General features: G+C 35.8%; 1 protein-coding gene and 1 long non-coding RNA gene across 3 annotated transcripts in view; one reads left to right on the top strand and one right to left on the bottom strand.

Moving 5' to 3' along the window:
- Nucleotides 1-8,225, bottom strand: part of si:dkey-16n15.6 (organic solute transporter subunit alpha) — a 45,199-nt gene extending 36,974 nt beyond the window's left edge. The window contains exons 1-3 of one of the 2 annotated variants that reach the window (XM_028813680.2): nt 8,109-8,224; nt 4,335-4,480; nt 2,120-2,224 (exon numbers count right to left, since the gene is read on the bottom strand). In XM_028813680.2, coding sequence (XP_028669513.1) covers nt 2,120-2,186 — 67 coding nt within the window. In that variant the 5' untranslated portion in view covers nt 2,187-2,224; nt 4,335-4,480; nt 8,109-8,224. Of the gene's footprint in view, nt 1-2,119; nt 2,225-4,334; nt 4,481-8,108 lie in introns of both variants that reach the window. The other variant, XM_028813678.2, reaches the window with a different exon arrangement.
- Nucleotides 8,226-9,526: 1,301 nt separating this feature from the next.
- Nucleotides 9,527-20,311, top strand: LOC114660051 (uncharacterized). The gene is made up of 4 exons (XR_003717653.2): nt 9,527-9,753; nt 13,558-13,589; nt 16,615-16,684; nt 20,108-20,311. It is a non-coding gene; the product is annotated as an uncharacterized LOC114660051 (long non-coding RNA).
- Nucleotides 20,312-20,534: the final 223 nt, after the last annotated feature.

Genomic DNA, 20,534 nt, shown 5'->3' with positions numbered 1-20,534 from the left:
CATATTCTTTTTATTCTTAACATCAGCCTTATCATACAGGTTTCCTGTGATCCTGCTCTAGATAAACAGTTTTAGATAATGTATATATTGTTCTTAATCTCAGATGCTGTCTCTGTTGTTTTATGCCGTTCAAACTCCTATTACCTGCTCTTACTCTGCTCATTATGGGTTTACTGTCCTTTATGTATGGGCTATTCAAGTCTCACCACCCCTAACCTTCGCACTACATGCTTGTTTTTCATTGTTTCCCTCAATACAGCTAGGTGTTGTCTGCACAGACATTCAAGTCTAAGAGCCCTGTTCTTCCTAAGCCCCTGTAATTTTCATGAGAAAATATTTTAAAAATTATAAAATTGTGTAAAATTGTTCTTATTCAGTATCTAGTTTTGATTATGCTTGTTTTTATCAGACAAAAGCAAGACCAGATAGTAAACCATGTAGCGTAGTAAGCTTCCACTAACATTAAACTTGTATCCAAACCTGTTAAGTGCACAGTTCTGTCTGATTGTGACACAAAACTAAACTCCGTAGGAGCTTCATGCCATAATTACTAAAACTGAAAGTAATAGATATAAGAATAAAATAGAAATGTGAAATAAAAACTAAACTAAAACTAAAAATACACAATGAAGGAAAACTAAAACTAAACTGAATTTCCAAGTAAGGTCAGAAAAAATCTAGAAATAAAAACTAATATAAAAAGGCAAAACTACAATAACCTTGGTTCACACAAGTATTCACCCCTATTAATATGACACACCTAAATTACCACTGTTGCAGTCAGTTGGTTTTAACAGGCACATAATTAGCTTACTGAAGATCCCTGTCTGTAGTCAAGGGCTTCCAATTGATTGTAATCTACTGTAAATGCACCTGTAGCTGAACGGTCCAACTTGTGGTGAGTCAGGACTGTAGCTTAAGCTAATCAATGAAGAAAAAATGAACACTCCAAGTAACTCTGTGAAAACATGATTGCAAAGCACATGTCGGGTGATGGATACAAGAAAATTTACAAGACCTTGAATATCCCTCAGACTACAGTTAAATCAATTAATAAGAATTGGAAAGAGTGTAGTGCAGCTGTAAATCTGGCTAGCTGAGGCAATCGTGCAAGAAGAAGACTAGTATGGGGGGCCACCAAAAGACCCTTTGACAATTCTGAAGGAGTTAAAAGCTATATTGTCTGAGATTGGAGAGACTGTGTATACAACAACTGCTGCCTGGGTACTTCACCAGAAAAAAATACACATAACATCTTATTTTAAGTTTGCCAGAAGGAACATAGGGGACTCCAAAATTAGCTGGAAGAAGGTTCTAGAGTCTCGTAACACCAACATAAATCTTATTGACCACCAGACTAAATGCCATGTATTGCATAAGCCAAACACTGCACATGATCAAAAATTCATCATCCCCACCATGAAAACATGGTGGTGGCAGCATAATGCCCTGAGCATGCTTCTATGCAGCAAGCCCTGGAAGGCTTGTGTTGGTGGATGGTGAGATAAAAGCAGACAAATACAAGAAAATCCTGCCGGAAAGAAATCTATGCCATGGAAGAAGAAATTCCCTCCAGTAAAGCAGCAACCTCAAGCATATTGCAAACGCTACAAAAGAATGGCTTAAAAACAACAATATTAATGTCCTGGAGTGGTGGAGTGTCCAGATCGCAATTCAATAAAGAATTTGTGGCTGCACTTGCAAAACGCTGTTTGCTCAATATCCCAAACCTGACAAAGCTTGAGCCTTTTTCATAAAGAAGAATGGAGAGAAATTACAGTGAACAAATGTCTAAAACTGATAGAGAGCTATTAACACAGACTCTAGGCTGTCATGGCTGCCACAGATGCATCAACTAAATGCTGACTTAAAGGGGGTAAATATTTATGCAATCAATTATTTTGTGTTTTATATTTGTAATTAATTTACATCATTTTGTAGAGATTGTATTCACTTTAACATTAAATGGCCTTTTCCCATTGATCGGTTTCAAATAGCCAAATTAGATTGTGTTTCAGTGTTGTTTAACCATAGAATGTAGAAACGTCCAAGGGGGAGAATACTTTTATAGACACTGTAGTATGGTAGCATGCTAATCAAAATATGTATAATCTCTTACTTTCAAAAAATTCTGTAGATAATGGGATCTCGGTCTCCGGAACAGAACAGTTGCTTCTTCGCACCATTTCTTGGGATCACAGCTTACCTGAATAACACTACCTTGCTGCCAATAAACACAAAAAACAGTTAATTTACATTTCTAATACAAGATCATTGCTTAGAAAAAAAAGACATGCCATGGTAACCAATTAGTTATATAATGCCAGCTATAAAATAGAAACAAAGTACACATGGTTTGCAGGGGGCATCTCACGGCCCCAAACACTAGACACAGCTTCGTCTCAGGTGCAAGTAAGAGAAACTTTATTTTCATAATACCTTCAGAATTTACAACACATGCCATAATGGCCATCCATTATAAAGGTACGTCATCCAGGTAAGGAACCATCAATTCTGGTTGGGATGTCAGCCAACTCGTGTCATCCGTGACAACAGATACATAAAATAAAGCTAATAACTAAAACTATTTTTTCAGACAGCAACTTGTTCTGTATGGTATGGTGTTTATTTCATGTATTGTTCTCCATTTAAACTAGTAAATTTAACCTCCCTGAAGCCACAACCCCCTCTCCCGCATATTTCAAACACTTTCAAATCCAAGGTATGAAGATAAAGAAAGTAAAACCTAAATTATTAATGGATTACTTATTATGGTAAGTAATTATGACTGTCCTGTAAATCAGATTATCCCATCTCTTATATTCACTATATATGTCATACCTCCCAATCAATCACAATATAGGCACCAAAGCCAAGATGTTGTCCTGTGATTTGTCTGAAATATTGTAAGCATTATTGAAAGCTTATCACAATGGAAAGGAAATATTGAGTTTATGAGGGAAAACGTTTTGAATTTCTGAGCTTTGTAATAAACTGCTGTTCTCACCAACTGCATTGTTAAGCCAGCTAAGCTTCCAGATGATTATTATGGTCAGTATAAAAATTTAATTTCAGTAGCAGTGTTTCCATGTGAATACCCTCAGTATTTGTCATATTTTCTAATAATATGAACAACAAATATCCCTAAATTTGCCTGAACATGATGTCATAGATGTAATGAAGATGGAGATCATTATAATTGGAGGGTGTATTAATAAAGAAGTACCTGGACTGTCAGGCCAAGGTAGTGTAAATGTCAGTGGCTCATAGCTTAAATGTTTTGAAATAAGAAAAAAAAAATGTTCTGAAGAGTATATTGGCATAACATAACACAGTGTAACAAAACACAACATACAATAACATAGCATAACCAAGCTTGATATTCCTGAGCCCATCTAGTTCAGGTTTTAATTGTTTTAAAATTATAAATTCATCTCTGAAATAATTTCATGTAATACTTTAAAAATAATGCTGGTAAAAATCTTTCATATTCAATACTTCAAAATTCTGGAACAAAATTCAGAGTTGTAGAGGTTGGAGCCTTTCCTGGCAGCACAGTGTGAAAGCAAGAAACAAAGAGACAGTCCATTCAAGGGTCCACTTACGCACATGGCCATATTCAGACTCACTCAAAACCAATTTGGACCAGGCCTAACTAGCACATCTAGAGGTAGAATAGAATAGAATAGAACTGTTTAAGTCTAAGTCTAGTTACAGCATTGTGCTACTCACCACAGAGATAGACTTCTGCTACCTCTGACATATACTGTACTGTCAGAAATGGGTCCAGAAATTAAATCAATGAGTAAGTCATATATGCCAACCATCAGTTGCTCTACCTAGTTAATCCAGTTCAGAATGCTGAGGTCTGGAGTCTGTTCTGTCAACACTGGATGCAAAAAAAAGAATCAGCTTTGGACAGGGAGTTAGAACTTCATAGGACATGCTCATTCACAATTTACATTCACTGATTTTCCTGAAGTGCACATTTTTGAAATGTGTAAGAAAACACAGAGTATCATGAGAAAAACCCATGCAGACAAAATGATGATGTGGGAAAACCATACAGACATTGCCTGAGATGGAATTCGATCTCATTTTCCTGGACCTAAAATGTAGCACTGTTGCATATCTACAGGGAAGTTTTCTTATTTTATTTTCATGTAACTCTGAATCAAAGTAGATTTAATATGTATTTTTACACTAAATCAACAGAAAAAGACCAACTAATATCAAAACAAAACAGATCACTGCAAAGTGGTCCAAAGTAATTACAAATATAAAGCATAAAACTATTAAGTGCATAAGTATTCATCCCCATTAACATGACATACCTAAATCATCACTGATGAAGCTAATTGGTTTTAAAAAGCACAGGATTAGTTCAATGGAGATCACATGCTGTAGGCAAGGTGTTTCAATTGATGATCCACCTTATCTGAAAGGCCCTTCTTGTGGTGAGTGAATATCATGGCCTCACCTACATAATGAAGACAAAAGAGCACTTCAAGCAACTCTGTGAACAGGTTATTGAAAAGCACAAGCCAGGGGATGGATGAAAGAAAAATACAAGTCAATGAATATTCCTTGAAGTCCAGTTAAATCAATAAGTTAAGAAGTGGAAATAGGAAAACTCAGCTGAAAATCTGCCTAGAGTAGGCAATCCACAAAAACTGAGTGATCATGCAAGAAGACTAGTGAGTGACACCATAAAGAGACAACCCTAAAGCAGTTACAAAGCTATGGTGTCTCAAATTGTAGAAATGTGAATAAATACAACAATAAAATAATCTGTAATTCAATGGTTGTATAAAAATAAAATATTGAAAACATCCAAGTGTGAATACTTTTTATAGGCACTGTAATATGGTATCATGCTAGTCAAAATATAGCACTGTATATACAGTTGAAGTTAGAAGCTTATGTACACTTAGGGTGACTTCTTTAAAACTCAATTTACAACCCCTCCACAGATTTTAAACTAACAATCTATAACAAACTATAAATTTGGCAAATCATTTAAGACATCTACTCTGTGCAGGGCAAAAGTAATTTTTTCCAACAATGCTCACAGACAGAGTATTTAACTTTTTATTGACTATATGAGTGTATCATTATTCAGTGGGTCACAAGTTTACATACACTTTGTTAATATTCGGTAGTATTGGCTTTAAATTGTTTAACTTGAGTCAAACATTTAGAATAGCTTTCCACAAGCTTCTTACAAAAAGTTGCTGGAATTTTGGTCCATTCTTCTAGACAGAATTGCTATAACTGGGAGAGGTTCGTAGGTATTGTTGCTCACACACACTTTTTCAGTTCTACCCACAAATTTTCAATCAGATTGAGGGCATGTCACTCCAATACCTTGACGTTGTTGCCCTTAAGCCATTTTGTTACAACTTTGGAGGTATGCTTGATGTCATTGTCCATTTGGAAGACGCATTTACAACAGAGCCTCAACTTCTTGACAGCTGGGATGGTGTTCTTTGGCTTGCAAGCCTCTCCCTTTTTCCTCCAAACATTACAATGGCCATTATGGTCAAACAGTTTGATCTTGGATTCATCAAACCAGAGGACATTTCTCCAGAAGGTAAGATTTTTGTCCCCATGTGCCACTGTAAACTGCAGTCCGGCTTTGTAATAGTGGGTTTGGAGTAGTGGCTTCTTCCTTGCTGAGCAGCCTTTCAGGTTATGTTGATATAGTACTCATTTACTGTGGATATAGCTACAGTACTTGTCTACATGTTTCCTCTAACATATTCACAAGGTCCTTTGCTACTGTTTTAGGATTGATTTGCACTTTTCGTGCCAAAGTACATTCTTCTCCTTCCTGAGCAGTATGATGGCTGTATGGTCCCATGGTGTTTATAACTTGCATATTATTGTTTGTACAGATGAATGTGGAACCTTCAGGGTTTTGGAAATTGTTCCCAAGGATGAACCTTCTTTTCTGAGTCTTGCCTGATTTCTTTTGATTTTCCCATTATGTCAAGCAAGGAGTCAGTGAGATTAATTGTAGGCCTTAACATACTGTACATAACATGTTAGGTCCAATTTGGCTAATTCGCTATCAGAAGCTAATTGTCTAATTGTCCAAAGGCTTGATATCATTTCCTGGTATTTTCCAAGCTGTTTAAAGGCACCATTAACAAAGTGCATGTAAACTTGTGACCCACTGGAATCCGTCTGTGAACATTGCTGGAAAAATTACTTTTGCCCTGCACAGAGTAGATGTCTTAAACAGTATTACAAAGTTATTAAAAATGTATAGTTTGTTAGTATATAATCTGTGGAGGGGTTATAAAATGAGTTTTATAGAATTCACTCTAAGTGTAATGTAAATGTAAACTTCTGATGTTAACTGTACTTAAATAAAATCGCAGACATGGTAGCATCTTTGGTACAAATACCATGTCTGACTACTGTCTGTGTGCAATTTGCGCATACTGCCCTTACCTGTGTGGCTTTTTCTCTGGATGTCTTTTTTCCTCCTGCATTCAAAAGATGTATGTGTTAATTAGAATTCTAAATTGTATAATGGCTTTGTACAGGTGACCTGTCTAAGGTTAGTTCCTATTCTCCATCTAATAATTCTTTGATAAGTTCTAACCCTGAGAGACCCTGAATTGGATATTGTCGTATTTGTAATGAGTGATAGTGCCCTGAGATTGTTGAACAGATGTGTGCTATATAAGCATAAATTAAACAAGAATTGAATTATTCATGAAGGGCACTATGGCTTAACTACCATGTCCAAAGACTAATTGTCAATTTTAAACTGAGCCTATGTGTGTGTGAAAGCACACTATAATAGAATACAGCCATGTCCAAGACTGCTTGATATCTTGTGCTTATTTTTTGCCTGGGGAGGCTCCAACTCCCTGTGACCATACAATTCGATTAAGGGATTGGGATTTTGGAAGGATTGATGGATGTGTATATATACAAGCTCCTCTTTTAATAATCATTGTAGTTTTTAAGTTTTTATACAAGTAAATGGCATGGTAATATAAAGTAAATTTACATAAGGTATGCTAAGTCAAGGAATGTTACCAAATAAATAAGATTTCATATGCAGTATATTATACATCACTTATTATAATATTTATGATTAGGTTCTATGGTTATTAGAATTAAATATCACAACCCAAAATGCATTGCTTAGAATCCTGTGCTTTACCTTTTCTTCTTATATATGTATAATTTCCCATCAGAGCTCCATTCTTTATGGAGGCAAACATAGCATAATATCCCTAATTATTAAATTTTAAAAAGCATTTGAAATTATAACAACTCCATCACTTTTGGTAATAAACAATTAGCTGGTAGTTTGTTTAAATATTCTGAACTTTCTATTTAGTTTGAGATGTTATTTCCAAGTTATTAAAAGCTTCAGAATTGCACTTGGTGATAAGCAGTAATTTCATTTTGCCTGCTCCTTAACAAAAAGGTAGAGAGAGCCATATTGATTCTACTCAGTTAGGATTCAAATTGTTGAGTGTATTACAAATTAGTACTCTTTTTGTTACATCATTTCACAGTGGGGGAGAAAACGTAAGGCAGTATGGAGTTGCCAAAGGTACTGATATTAAATGTTGGTGTTCATGCATTCATGGTCAAACTCAGAGAAAGAAGGACTCTTTGTTGGCAAGAAGAGGCGCATATTAGGAAATGCAAAAAACTTCTGCATAGCAAGTACTCCAGCACTAAAAAACTGAATTGTCCCAGGCACTGCAAGGTCATAATATTTATAGTATGAATTGTGTATATTAATATAAGTGAACATAGAAAAAAATGGCAAAAAGCTCATCATAGTTATAACTAAAAAGCTCCATTCCAGACCTTGCAAGTTAGAGATCATTTTGTGTGATCTCCTACCTTGTTATATACAAAAGTGTAGTCCAACATTTAGTAACTAAAGTAAAAAAAAAAATGGAAATGTTTACCTACACTAGTTGGAAAATTCTTTCTTCTCTTACTTTCAAATGTCTTCCTCTTATTTTATGCAAACAGAAAATCGGCCCATAATTTGAAGCTTTATAACTTCCAAGAAGGTTTTAAGTATTTATTCCTTTTGGGGAAAAGAGTGGGAATTTGCTGCTTACCTTGACTATCCCACACTTCGCTGTCAGAACAGTGAACAAAAAAAGATACGTCTCCAACAGTACTCTCTCTGTCCTCCATGCCAATTGTTCAAATAATGGTGTGCCTTCTCTTCCTGCTGTCCTGTTAATTATTCACTTTCTTTCCAAAGTAAGAGACAGGTAACTCGGTCTAAGTCCAGCATACATCATGACGCATTAAAGAAACAGCCATGCTGTTAGGCTATATCAAGTGCACTTCCACGTCAAAATCAAAACTTACAGAACCTGCTTATATGACACAATTACACTTTTCTTTGTAAGATATTAGTGTTTATTGAGTTTTACTTCAATGAACAGCACAATTGGGATCAATCAGACAATGACGAGTATCATTTCGTTTTAACCAAATCACCCACCAGTGTCACTATACTTCCCAGGATTTTATTATCAACCTTTCATCCTCAGCACATTTAAGAATCAGTCCGATACCAGCAAGACATCACAAAACCAGTTTTCCTATGTTATAAAACTTAACACAACAACAATGACTGCTTTAACAACTAAAAAAAATATACAGTTCTTCAGTATTCTATATTTTGGTCACATTTTGTAATCGGTGATCTCTAAAAATATCTCATACGGTGAGTGTTGTAAACAACAGTGTTGTTTACCATTTTTATTTTTCTCAAGAAAAAACATCCATATGGATTTGAGTATTTTTTTCATAATAACATTGCACATAAGGACAGTATAGTAGTACAGTGTTTCGCGAAAATTTAATCTCTAGAAAATGAGTTTATGAACAGTTCCAATCACGGTTTAATAGATTTTGCATGTTCGCCTAGCTTGTATTAGCCGTCATTCAGGTTAAACTGGCAATGCTAACCTGGCTGGTGTGACTGAACGTTAGTGTGCATTCGAGATCGTGTGCTGGGTTAGCCAGCAAACTACAGAAAAAAAGGCCTGTACACATTTGAATGAATAAAAAAAATCCCGGGTCCCATGCTCTACAGGCATTTGCTATGGTCTTGTTATATAACAGTAACTGAGCTTCTAGTTTTTTTTAAGCTGAAAAACCTTGCGCTTTTATTAAATCATGGTCAGGGTGTGGCGATTCAAATAGCAGACCAACCTAAGCGAAGTACAATCTGCAGAAATGAATGCCTAAACAATTATTAAGAACTAAAGAGCTTTATTTCCAGGATGGAATGCGGTGTGAAACGTTTAAAGGGGCGGCGTAAAGAAGGCAGACAGAACAACACCCTTAAACTAGGCTTAATCTACTCAAGTTTGTGTGTCACAGCTATCACGGGTTAAACCACCTCCATCTAGGTTCACTTTATATTAACAAAATGCCAGGAGTGATAGAAAGCAAGATACAAACGGTTTGTTTATTGGTCGGGTGTTGCCCACAATGGCCGAAAGAACGTGACTCTTTGACAGTTGAGTGAATCCATGAGCTCAGCAGTGCGTTGATATACGGTGAGGCTCTGCCTAGCTGACTGTGCCTTTTCGGGACAATCGCAGGATTGTTACACGGCCTCTTCCAGAACAGATTCCCAGACCATAAATGTCGCACACAGTGGCCCAGCGGAGCGTTTTCACACTCAAACAGAAGTTACAATCCTTACGAGTCTGAGTCGCGCAAAGATGCCAGGAGCGAAAGGTGAGGGTGCTGCGGCGAGGGGGATGTATCTAATTGCGGGTTTGTTTTCAGGGAAGTCTCGGTACCTGCGATATGAAAGAGATAACCTGCAGAATCAGAAGAAACCCCTATAGTATAGTATAGTATAGTATAGTATAGTATAGTATAGTATAGTATAGTATAGTATAGTATAGAATAAGATAGGATAGGATAGGATAGTGCGCGTTTATAATTAGAGCTGCGGAAACGTGTTTCAATTTTTGACAGAAAATGTGCTTTTTGACAATGATAATGGAATGTACCTATTTGTTGTCAGTTTTCGTCAAAAAATGTGGACCAGTTACTAAAAGAACTATTCATATCGAAAGGTACCACAATTATTTCAGCTATTTTTGATATGTTTTAATATCTGGATACCTACATCTTATAGCCTATGTGGATATGGTAGGGATGGACAAATTGTACATGTATATAATAAGACTGTTGAGATAGCAGTTTTGCAGAACTGTTATGCTTTCTGGTAGCCCTGCTTTACAGGGTAGGGTTACTGCACATTTTACAGTAATGTTTTGTTACACACAATTATATTGAAATCTATTTTCTACTGCAATATAAATACAACCATCATCTTGGAAGAGAATATTTTAGTAAACAGATAATTGTTAATGCATTATGTCATGATCTTTTTCATACATACACAACAATATTTTACCAAAAATAAACTGAAAAACAGCATTAATATTGTATTCTCAAATGTTGTTTTCAGACCATAGTTAGACCCACCATTTAATTTCTCTGTCAAAAACATCATCAGTTTAACCCTCAGGGTTATTCTAATGTGTAATGTCCTTTACAGTGTCACACATATATGTATGCAGTTGCATTATGCAGGCATGTTCACACTGCAGTATTTGGGCTAATAGTAAAGAGTGTTTTCAGAACCACTAGTAAACCTGTTAAGAGTCCAGAGGACCTATCGGTAAATTGCGATCATCTTATTTTTTATGAGGTTCCTCTCATGCTCTTTCTGTGACTGTATAAGGTAAGATTCTTGTAATGGGGTATAATCTTCTGATTTCCAAAGGTTAATATCCAATTTTCAAGACTGAACACTTGAATATTTGTGACAGAACATTGTTGGAACATTAAGGTCATCACAGGTGATCAACAAGCTACTGAATATTTTAGGACATTATTTCAGCAGAATCAAGCCCTGTCAGTTGAGTAGAGTTACATGCTGCATCAGTGTACAATTCATGAAATGACTCTGCAGTGCATTAGTATTTCTTAGATCTTGCAAGCTGACTACCATAGTAAATATCACTATGCTTTCTCACCTTTTCAATCTTAATTATTAGTTTTGCCTGAAAACAAAGGATGACTTTATCCCTGCATACAGCACGGTACATTCTCTGACTTGGTTGTGATGCTGTCCCCTCCCTACAGTTATCGCTACTTTGTGGAATAATGTTAATTTTTAATCCACTGAAGTACTGTACTACCATTGTTTGAAAAGTTATTTTCCATTTATTTTTGTGACAAAACTGCTTGTAATTATGATTCCTTTCATTTGTTACTGGTATTGAAGCAGCAGTGAAATGGTTCACTTTGTCCTTTGCTCTTTTTTATTTAATCCATAACCAACCATGCTGTAAATATTACATTTTTATATTGTGGTAAACAATGAGAGGGTATGATTAACTGTTGCCATTCTTGTCCTCACTAACACTATTGTTTCCCTGGCTTGCTTTACAGACTTGTTGCACAATTTCATCTATATTGCTCACTAGTGTGTGTGTGTGTGTGTGTGTGTGTGTGTGTGTGTGTGTGTGTGTGTGTGTGCGTGCGTGCGTGCGTGCATGTGTGTGTGTGTGTGTGTGTGTGTTAGACAGTGATTATTGCAGTCCGGAATGCTATAGGCAGCTGTGACACCCACACAAAGACTGTACATGAAGAATGGGGTCTTTTGTTCTCATCATATTGTTTTTGATTAGGAAAATATTGCATGGACCAAAGATCCAAAACATGTGGTAGTCCATTGGGCCTTGTGAGTCTGTAGTTTGGTTGTCTGGAATTAAAACGTGATAGTCCTGGATGTCTGGACCACCAATTTGTCAAACCTTTGTACAGGCATATGAAGTGTGATGGTTTTCATTATTATATTAAATATAAAGTGGACGTGTATATCTACAGAAAATTCACAGCTCATAAAGTAGGAAAAACACAAACTGAAATATAGTTTAAAAGTCAAATCAATTTTAAATTATAAAATGTGATTTAACTGTGATTCAATTTGTTGCCTTCTTTCTTAATTTTATTGATTTTATTAAAATCAAATAACATTCCACGCAAATAAATCAAGTTTTATAAAAATAGGTTTGAAACAAATCAACCCCCACCCCTGAGAAAGAGAGCTAGGCCAGCAGAGTAAAACTTCAAGCTAGTAGAAATAAGTAAATAGATAAATTAATAAATCATTTGTCACTTTTTAAATTCTTATTGTGAGTATGGAATTTATTTCTACTTTTTGTAAATAGATTTAGTATATACTGTTTGAGTATGGATTTGGGCATGAGTGTGTACTGTGAGGGATGAAGATCTTGTCTTGGGGATGGTTCTTACTATGTCTCCAGTGTTGCTGGGACAGGATGTGGCTCCCCATTACTTGAATTGAACTAAGCAATTTTGAAAACATTGTTTTGTATTGCAGACATACACATTGACAAACAAGCAATTTCTCAAGGCTGAGAACTGGAGAGAATAAGAAGGTGTGACAAGGCTAATGCTCTGCTGGATGTGGGGTGCAGGACTTTCACCTAGCAAGAATACTAATAATGAGATGTTTGACTGAACTTTATTAGATTAAAACCTGATCTAAGGATTTATTTAATTGCACTAAGCGATGATGTGGGGATTTCTGATTTTAGGTTGAGGCTGTCTCTTACAGAATGCTAAAACTATTAAATATTACTTGCTTATACATTCAAATTTATACATAGAATAGTGACATGGGCGCTGCTGCCATGTCCACATGTGTTTTTCTTCCACCAGTCTAAGACATGTATATTACTTTTATTTGAGCCTCTAATTTGGCCTAGTATGAATGATGAGTTATGTATCGGTATGAATCACAGATGTGTTTTGTGAATGAGCCCAGAAATTGACTGATGCCTCATCCTGAATTACACTCATTTGATTTTAACTTTCTGTGATATTGAATGGGATAGGCTAATTCAGAAAATGGGTAGAATGTTAAATAGATAATTTACAGCACATGTAAGCAGCACAGATGAGAAATAAATATATAGGAATTATTTATAAAGCACAATATCTTGACAATGCCACATTAGTATAACAGTCAGATGTGTTAAAGTCAATTTATTTATTATCATATTTCTTATGTCACATTTAATAAAATGCATTTTGCATACAATTAAAACATGAAAATCTAAAGGGTTTGCTCCTTCTCACAGATAAATTGACAATAATATATAATATAACATTCTCAAACCTGTTAAATGCAATTCAGGGTCAAATGGTACCAGAGTACATCTCTGGATGAGGAGCTAGTCCATCACAGAGCTCACTCCCACAAAGGGCAAATTAGGAATCATCAGTGAAACTAAAAATCATGTCTTAGAGGATCAGGGAGGAACACAAAATGCATGGAGGAGTTTCATGGATACTAACCAGCAAAAAATTTGAACCCAGGACACTGGATGCATGAGGCAACAAACCCACACACTGTATCACATTACTGCCATTGACAATATTAGTTTTCAGATAACCAGAGTATTTACTGATAGTGAGTACTTCTCTTTTTAGGTAACAAGCCGGACAAAAAATCTGCCACAAAGGTAAGCCAAATAAGCACCCATAGTTAAACCCATCAATTACTCATTAAAGTTCAACTGAAGTAAGTCATACATTGAGACACTTTACTGGTATCTGGACAGCCGGAAGGAGTCTTACGCAGAAAAGATAAGAATAAGGTAAGTTTATTTCTATCCCAGTCAAGGGCTTCTGCTTTGAGGCTGCACCACGTGCAACACCATCTTCCAGAAAACTGAGGAAAATTACATTTATCCGAAATATTTTATGAACTTTATCCATCAGATCAAAGTGCAGTTTTTATGTCTAGTTTCCATCATAAGTAGGCTTACAGCCCAGTCAGGGCAAACACTTTTTCCTATTTAGGACACCAGCAACACAACACAATCCAAATGGGGACCTGGGGCATCATATATAACATTGTGCATAGAAATCACACTATAGCATGGCCTATAGACAAAAGCGGAAATGTTCGTACACACAAAAAAATCCAGATGCATAAATCTGTTCGAACGCTAACTTCCACGTTCTTCCGCTACATAAATCCTGGTCAGCGTGAAAAGTAACGCATGTGCACACACCTGCTGTCCCGCCCCAACTCCTCCCAGAATTACACCTCTTTGAATATGTAAATCAATATAAATAGCCCTTATGCTCAGCCTTCTGTTAAAAGACAATGGCAAAAGCCCGGGGGAAAATAGAAGCATTTCAGTGAATACCAAGTGGAAGCAAGGAAAAACTTACTATTTGTTTGTTTAAACAGTGATATAATCAACAAAAGGAAATTGACAGAGTGAAACAGAGTGTCAGAGAAGCTCAAAAGCTCAAGTTCACAAAGTCGCACAGTGCCTGAAATAAAAAAGTTGTCAGATATCAAAGTCGCAATGAAAAGGTGAGTCGTAGCCCACCGTCTGAGTGTCATATGAAAGCTTATTAGGGTACAGAGAAAAAAAATAGGCACACAGTGGGAAAAAAGCAAGAAATGTCAACTTTAATCTCGAAATTTCCACGTTAATCACGTAGTTTATTTTGTCATTAAAGTAGAACATCATAAACTTCATCTTAAAATCGTTTAATATACTAGTTTCTCAAATCCCATTGTAACTAAAGTAGCATGTTAAATGCTTTGTTTTGTATTTGATCTTCTATATGCTCTATGTGTGTGAATCACCACGTGCTTCTTAAACGGGGTTTCTCTTCCTCCGACAGGACACAGAATCCATTACATTTGTGATATTACAGCTCTCTGAATAATTAAAATACTGAGATGTACACTTGATATGATTATCTTGATGATAGGAGTTAAAGCATGTTATTAAACATGGGAACACGGTGGCGCAGTGATTGTTCCTACCTCACGCAAAATGGTTGCTGTGCCGTGCGCGACCTTCAATGAAATAATTTACTGTGGCAGTACTGTCTCTTTCAAACATATTAACCCCCAATTCCTGTCCTTACTTTTCTTTCTCCAAATACCCAATCACCACACAATCAGCTCTGTAATAGACGTTAAGCCATCTGTAAGCTTAGAATACAGATTCTTCAAAACTTTTAAGGAATTTCAAAATATATTTGTAGTACATGTTTAATTATCCTATCCATCTATCCTTCCAGTGTCGCGCCAGCCCCAGCAAAAATACAGCGCAAGGCAGGAACAATCTGTGAACCGAGCGCCAGCGCCTCGCTAGCACTGCGGCACCATGTCCTCACATGTTTAACTATTAACAATATAGATTATTTAAATGATGTTAACATTTTTTCTGTATAATATAATAAACATATTTTCCTGCATTTCATCTTAAAAATGACATCATCATCATATGTAAATATGCGCTTTATAAAGTGGCTCAGGTTGTGCAATATTATAACTGTATCGCAAGTTTACAGTGAGGTAATTGTACTTATAAGTACAAACAGTTCTACAAGGAGCACTTGATGGACTGATTGAGTGCGTTTATAGTTCTTGGGATGAAATTTTTCTGAACCACGAGGAACGGCTCTGAAGCGTTTGTCATATGAGACCAGTTCAATAGACAGCATGGCTGAGGCAGCGTGTGCTTGATGCTGTATACCAATAATCTGTTTCCAATCATCTGCTGTAGAGCTAGATGTAGATACAGTGATATAAATATTCCGAGTGGTGCAGTGAGAGTAATATGGAAAAAGATGATCCACTGTGGCAAACCCTAATGGGAGCAGCTGAAAGAAGAAGAAGAAGGTGCAGTGAGAGTAACAACGCTAAAGCAGCTATGGTATTTACAACAGTTTGACCATTCTGTGAACCATTATATTGTTACAGGTTAATTACAATCAGATGCATTAAACTAATAAACAATATGTGGTTAATTTCAGTGTATTTATAAAGCTGCGTCAGGGATGTGGATCTAAAAAAGAAAGTTAAACCACACTGGAACAGTAGCACTGCTTTGACGCTGGGTGTCGCCAGTTTGAAAAACCAAGTGAAGAACTTGTGTACACCAGGGTTGGAGCTACCATGAAAATGTACGTGGCTTTACGCCAACTTTAGGTTTTATACATCGCGATTTGAGCGTGGAAACTGGATTACACAACATTTTTGTGCGTACGCACCGTTTATACATGAGGTCCCTGATCTTTACCAGCATTCTGTGTTATATATTTTTGTGGTGCAGTGGTCCACAGGAATGAAGTAATACAGCAGAAATAGACACAACCATGAAACCCAAATCCATATTCATAATGATATGAATAAAACTGAAAGAGCAAAAAATCACTTGCCAACACCTGCTTATTTAAATGAATACTAAGAAAGGAAATAACAGTCATGACTATCTGTAATTTAATATTGCAAAATGTTATCTTCATTTAGTAGTTTTAATGAGAAGACAGCTGATTATTGTTGATTTTACCTTCCTTTCTTCTACTACTGCATGTATACAAGTAACTATGGCTGGCTGCAATATAGTATATTTGCTGCCAAGCATGAGCCTGGTCACAGAATGGCAGAATATTTAGAATATTATATTATGTCTGCAATCAGGAATGATTTTGTATTTTCTCTCTTAATTTCAGCAACAGCAGAGCAACAAAGATCAAACAAAAAAGAGCGATCAAAAGGGAGATGATAACAAAAAGCAAGGAGGTAAAATGACACCTACAAATGTTTAAAATGTTACTTGTACTTCCAGTATATCAAACAGGGGCTACACCAACTCCCTGTGCTAGCAGGATCCTTTGACATATAATTAAAAAATGAAAAAAAGTATTCTCATACTACTCACCAGTTCAAGAATCTGATACATCACAGGGCAGCTCTCTGTGCCACAGTCTTCACCATAGTGCTAAATGACAACATACTGTATGCAAGTAGGAAATTCACTGCACTCAGTACACATAACCCTATATACAACTATATTATGCATTGTCACATATGTACCATTGGCCATGTATAATGAAATTGGTTTATTTTTCACATTTTCTTTATATACAGTATATCTCCAAGAATTATATATTAAGTGACTCCTTAGTTAACCACCCCTAACTTGTCTTTTTTTTTTGTAGAAATTAGTTTTAAAGTGGTTATACAGGTATCAGTAATTGTTTATATGTGCAATTTTGATGAAAAATGTCAAATCATGGTGTATGCCAGATGCACTGGTATGGGTGCATCAGGAAAAGCAGCTCTTTGGGCTTTGGACAAATTACAGTTTTCTGGGTGTTTCCAGAATGGACCACCATACAAAATCATCTGAGTAACAGAAGGCCTATATATATCAGAATGCACCACTTGTATTATTAGTATTATGATGACAACAATGTATTTATTTGTCATCTTTCCTATTCTAAAAGTACTTAATAGCTCTGGTATGGCAACTAGTGCCTGACCAAAGTGAGTTTTACTCATGTCAGAGGAGTGTTTTGGGAATAAGCTGGCAAAGACAAAAAATAAATAAATAAACTGAAACTGAAAATAGTAAGTTAAAAAAATGAATAAAAAAATTGAAAGTTTACATATTTGAAAAAATTGTATTGTTTTCTTAGGAGAGCTGACTCAAGGTTAATTATAATTTGATTACTTAATTAGTACACAAGTGTGTGATTGTTTTGAAAAAAAAATAGGACCATAAGAATAAAAATAGCATATTAGGTAAAAGTATGAAGAATCTTTGGAATTTTATTGACAATCACATGCTGTAATTTGCTTCACCTGTGACCAAGACTCCACTACATACTATAATCATGTGCACAATTTATATGTACAATTAATTTAAAGTCTCTGCTTATTCTACAGATCTGGTACTTGTATTGTGTAATTTGTTGCATGTTCTGTGTAATTAATGTTGTGTTTCTACATCTGATATTTATTTATTTATTTGTTTGTTACAATTGGTTTGTTCAATAATTTGTTTCTGTTATGTCATACTTACTACGTGTATTGCCACTGCATTTTTTTTTAATGTTTCTGCACTGGTGGGTCTAGCAATAAACATTTTTTATTCTTCTGCAAGGTATAATGGCAATAAATTGAATTGAATTTAAAAAGGTTTACTTTTTTATAGTATAATTCTGACAAAAATGTGTCTATCATTTTACAAGTGTGTATATTTACAAATTTCATTTCAAACAAAAAAGCAGATTGAAAATTAAGAGTTCAGTACTAAAATTTATATCTTTATTCCTTACATGACACTACAATAAAATTATATGCATTTGGTCAGCTTTATATACACACAAGCACAAAATAGAATATAAATACAAATGAATGCTAATTACTGTATCTAAATAGTTAATTATATAAGTACAGTATGCATATATCAGCAGTTAGTCAAACATACAAGTAAGAATTTCACTGTACTCGTTACACTTGATGATGATAACTTTCTAATTAGACATACATAAACGAAAGACCTGTGTGTATGGAGCAGACCACTCTGCTCACGCTCAACCACAGCCACTAGATGGCGCTTGCATGCACCTCACTTCTCACTGCCTGTGAGCAGGAAACGCCAAAGTGCAACAATGATATCATGCTAATGACACAGACGAAGTGACACAAAGTAGAAACAAAACAAACACCTCAGTAACGGAGGGCAAGGTTTGAAGTTTTCACTAAAAACATTGTCCATCTGAAGGTATTTTCTTGAGAAAAAGATTAGTAGGACTCATATACCAGCAATAAGGCTAAGATATGGTATCACCCGTGTCTTCTTATGAAAACCAGTGGGGCAGAAGTACAGGTAGGTCCACATCCTCTGCACTGGGCAATTCTTAAGAGTTAGCTGACACCTCTCCAAGTTCAAGAATATAGTAAAGCTGCTAGAGAGTCTTCGGCTGGTTTTTGTCCCAAAGACCACACACAGCTATTATTAAATATGCCAGTAGTTGTAATAAAATGTCCCCATGTATCATTTTGGTTCCTGCCTTGCATGTGATACTGCCAAGATGTGATGTGTCCCCAATGTCACATAGCCCGATGGAAAACATTTGATAATGGATGGATGGGTGTAGTAAAGCAATTTTTGCAGGCATAAGCTCATTTTTACTGTGATTCCCATTTACGTCTACAGTATTACGTGCTACTCTTTGTACAGCCTGCACCAATTTTTTCATTTGTTCTGGCATTTTTTGCAGGATGAAAAAGTGCTTAATGTGTTTTTTCAAAACTCTGAATTGGTACCCATATGTAACAAAACACTTTGCCAGGGTGTATTACAATATATCTTTGTCACTATCAAATGTTTGTTTTCATCTACTGGTGACATGGAGGTGCATGGGATAACCCCAGGAGTACATGGATCAATTCTGCCATATGCTAACAATGCAATGCTGGCTAGTAGTTGGTTTAATAGTGTTGGGTGCATTTTTGTGGTACACATTGGGTCCATGACACAAGCATAGCCATGCATGAGTGCTACATGGTCTCTGAATATTGTCAATCAGGTATATTCCTTCATGGCAGAAGTGTACCCAGTATCAAAAGGAGAGTTTCAGAAGGATAATAATCAATGCTGGAAGGCTAGGAAAATATTGGAGTGGTCCCAAAAGCTTACAAATAAATTCATTTAAACAAAAGCTAATATACCACCTTCAGTAGTCACCTTGATTTTAATGCAAATGTGCCTCTGTAGCAAATATCAGAGCACTCATTAACTATGACAGGGTTTACAGCAACTAAGAAAGGCAATGGATTTGACATGTCCAATAAAATTCAAGGTCAGGCGGAGTGGAAAACAGTGGACTAACATACAGTACAAATAGGTTATTGCACTTTATAAAATGCCCTGCCAATGTATAGAACAATCAAGCTTGGATTTTGAATGCTTTAAATGCATATTGTACATATGAGAGGACAGAAATAGCAAATGCATTAGCTATAACATTTAAACTGATACCTAGAAAAATGTGATTACATGTACAGTATCCTATCAGTAGTTTCACAACACAAAATAGTATTCACTTCAACATTGTATAGAATTGCACAGAATTGCAGTGCTTAATAGTACCAATGGAAATTATGCACACATTAAATTCTCAAAATATGCTGCTTTTTCTGTTTTCGCTACAGGACAGCCGAAGGGAGAGAAGCAGTAACTTCCAGGCTTTCATCAAAATTGCTTTGGAAACATTGCTTGGAAAATGTCGACGTAAATCTGTCAGTCCATGGTACAGATGAACCCACTTCTTCCCACTTATCTCTCCAAGTCTTACTTTTTTTCTATCTACTCTCTTTATCTCTGAAAATAAATTTTATGCATACATGCTAGGAAAATGCCTTCTTTTTTCAGTAAAGCAAAACAAAGTTCAGAGTTCACAGATGGAAGCATTGTTAAACAATTTTTGCTTTAATCATGGTTGGAGTCACATACATTAGGACTTTGTAGTAGAAATGGGAAATGAGCAGCATAAACCTTAAAACCTGCATCTCGAGTTAAGAAGCAAACCCATGAAAATAAAAGGGGAATATATTTGCAAATGAATGACTACCAATCATG

The sequence above is a fragment of the Erpetoichthys calabaricus genome, chromosome 11 (genome assembly GCF_900747795.2).
Source record: "Erpetoichthys calabaricus chromosome 11, fErpCal1.3, whole genome shotgun sequence".
Lineage (NCBI taxonomy): Eukaryota > Metazoa > Chordata > Cladistia > Polypteriformes > Polypteridae > Erpetoichthys > Erpetoichthys calabaricus.
Note: the sequence above shows the minus strand (reverse complement) of the source record. Positions and strands in the feature narration are given on the sequence as shown.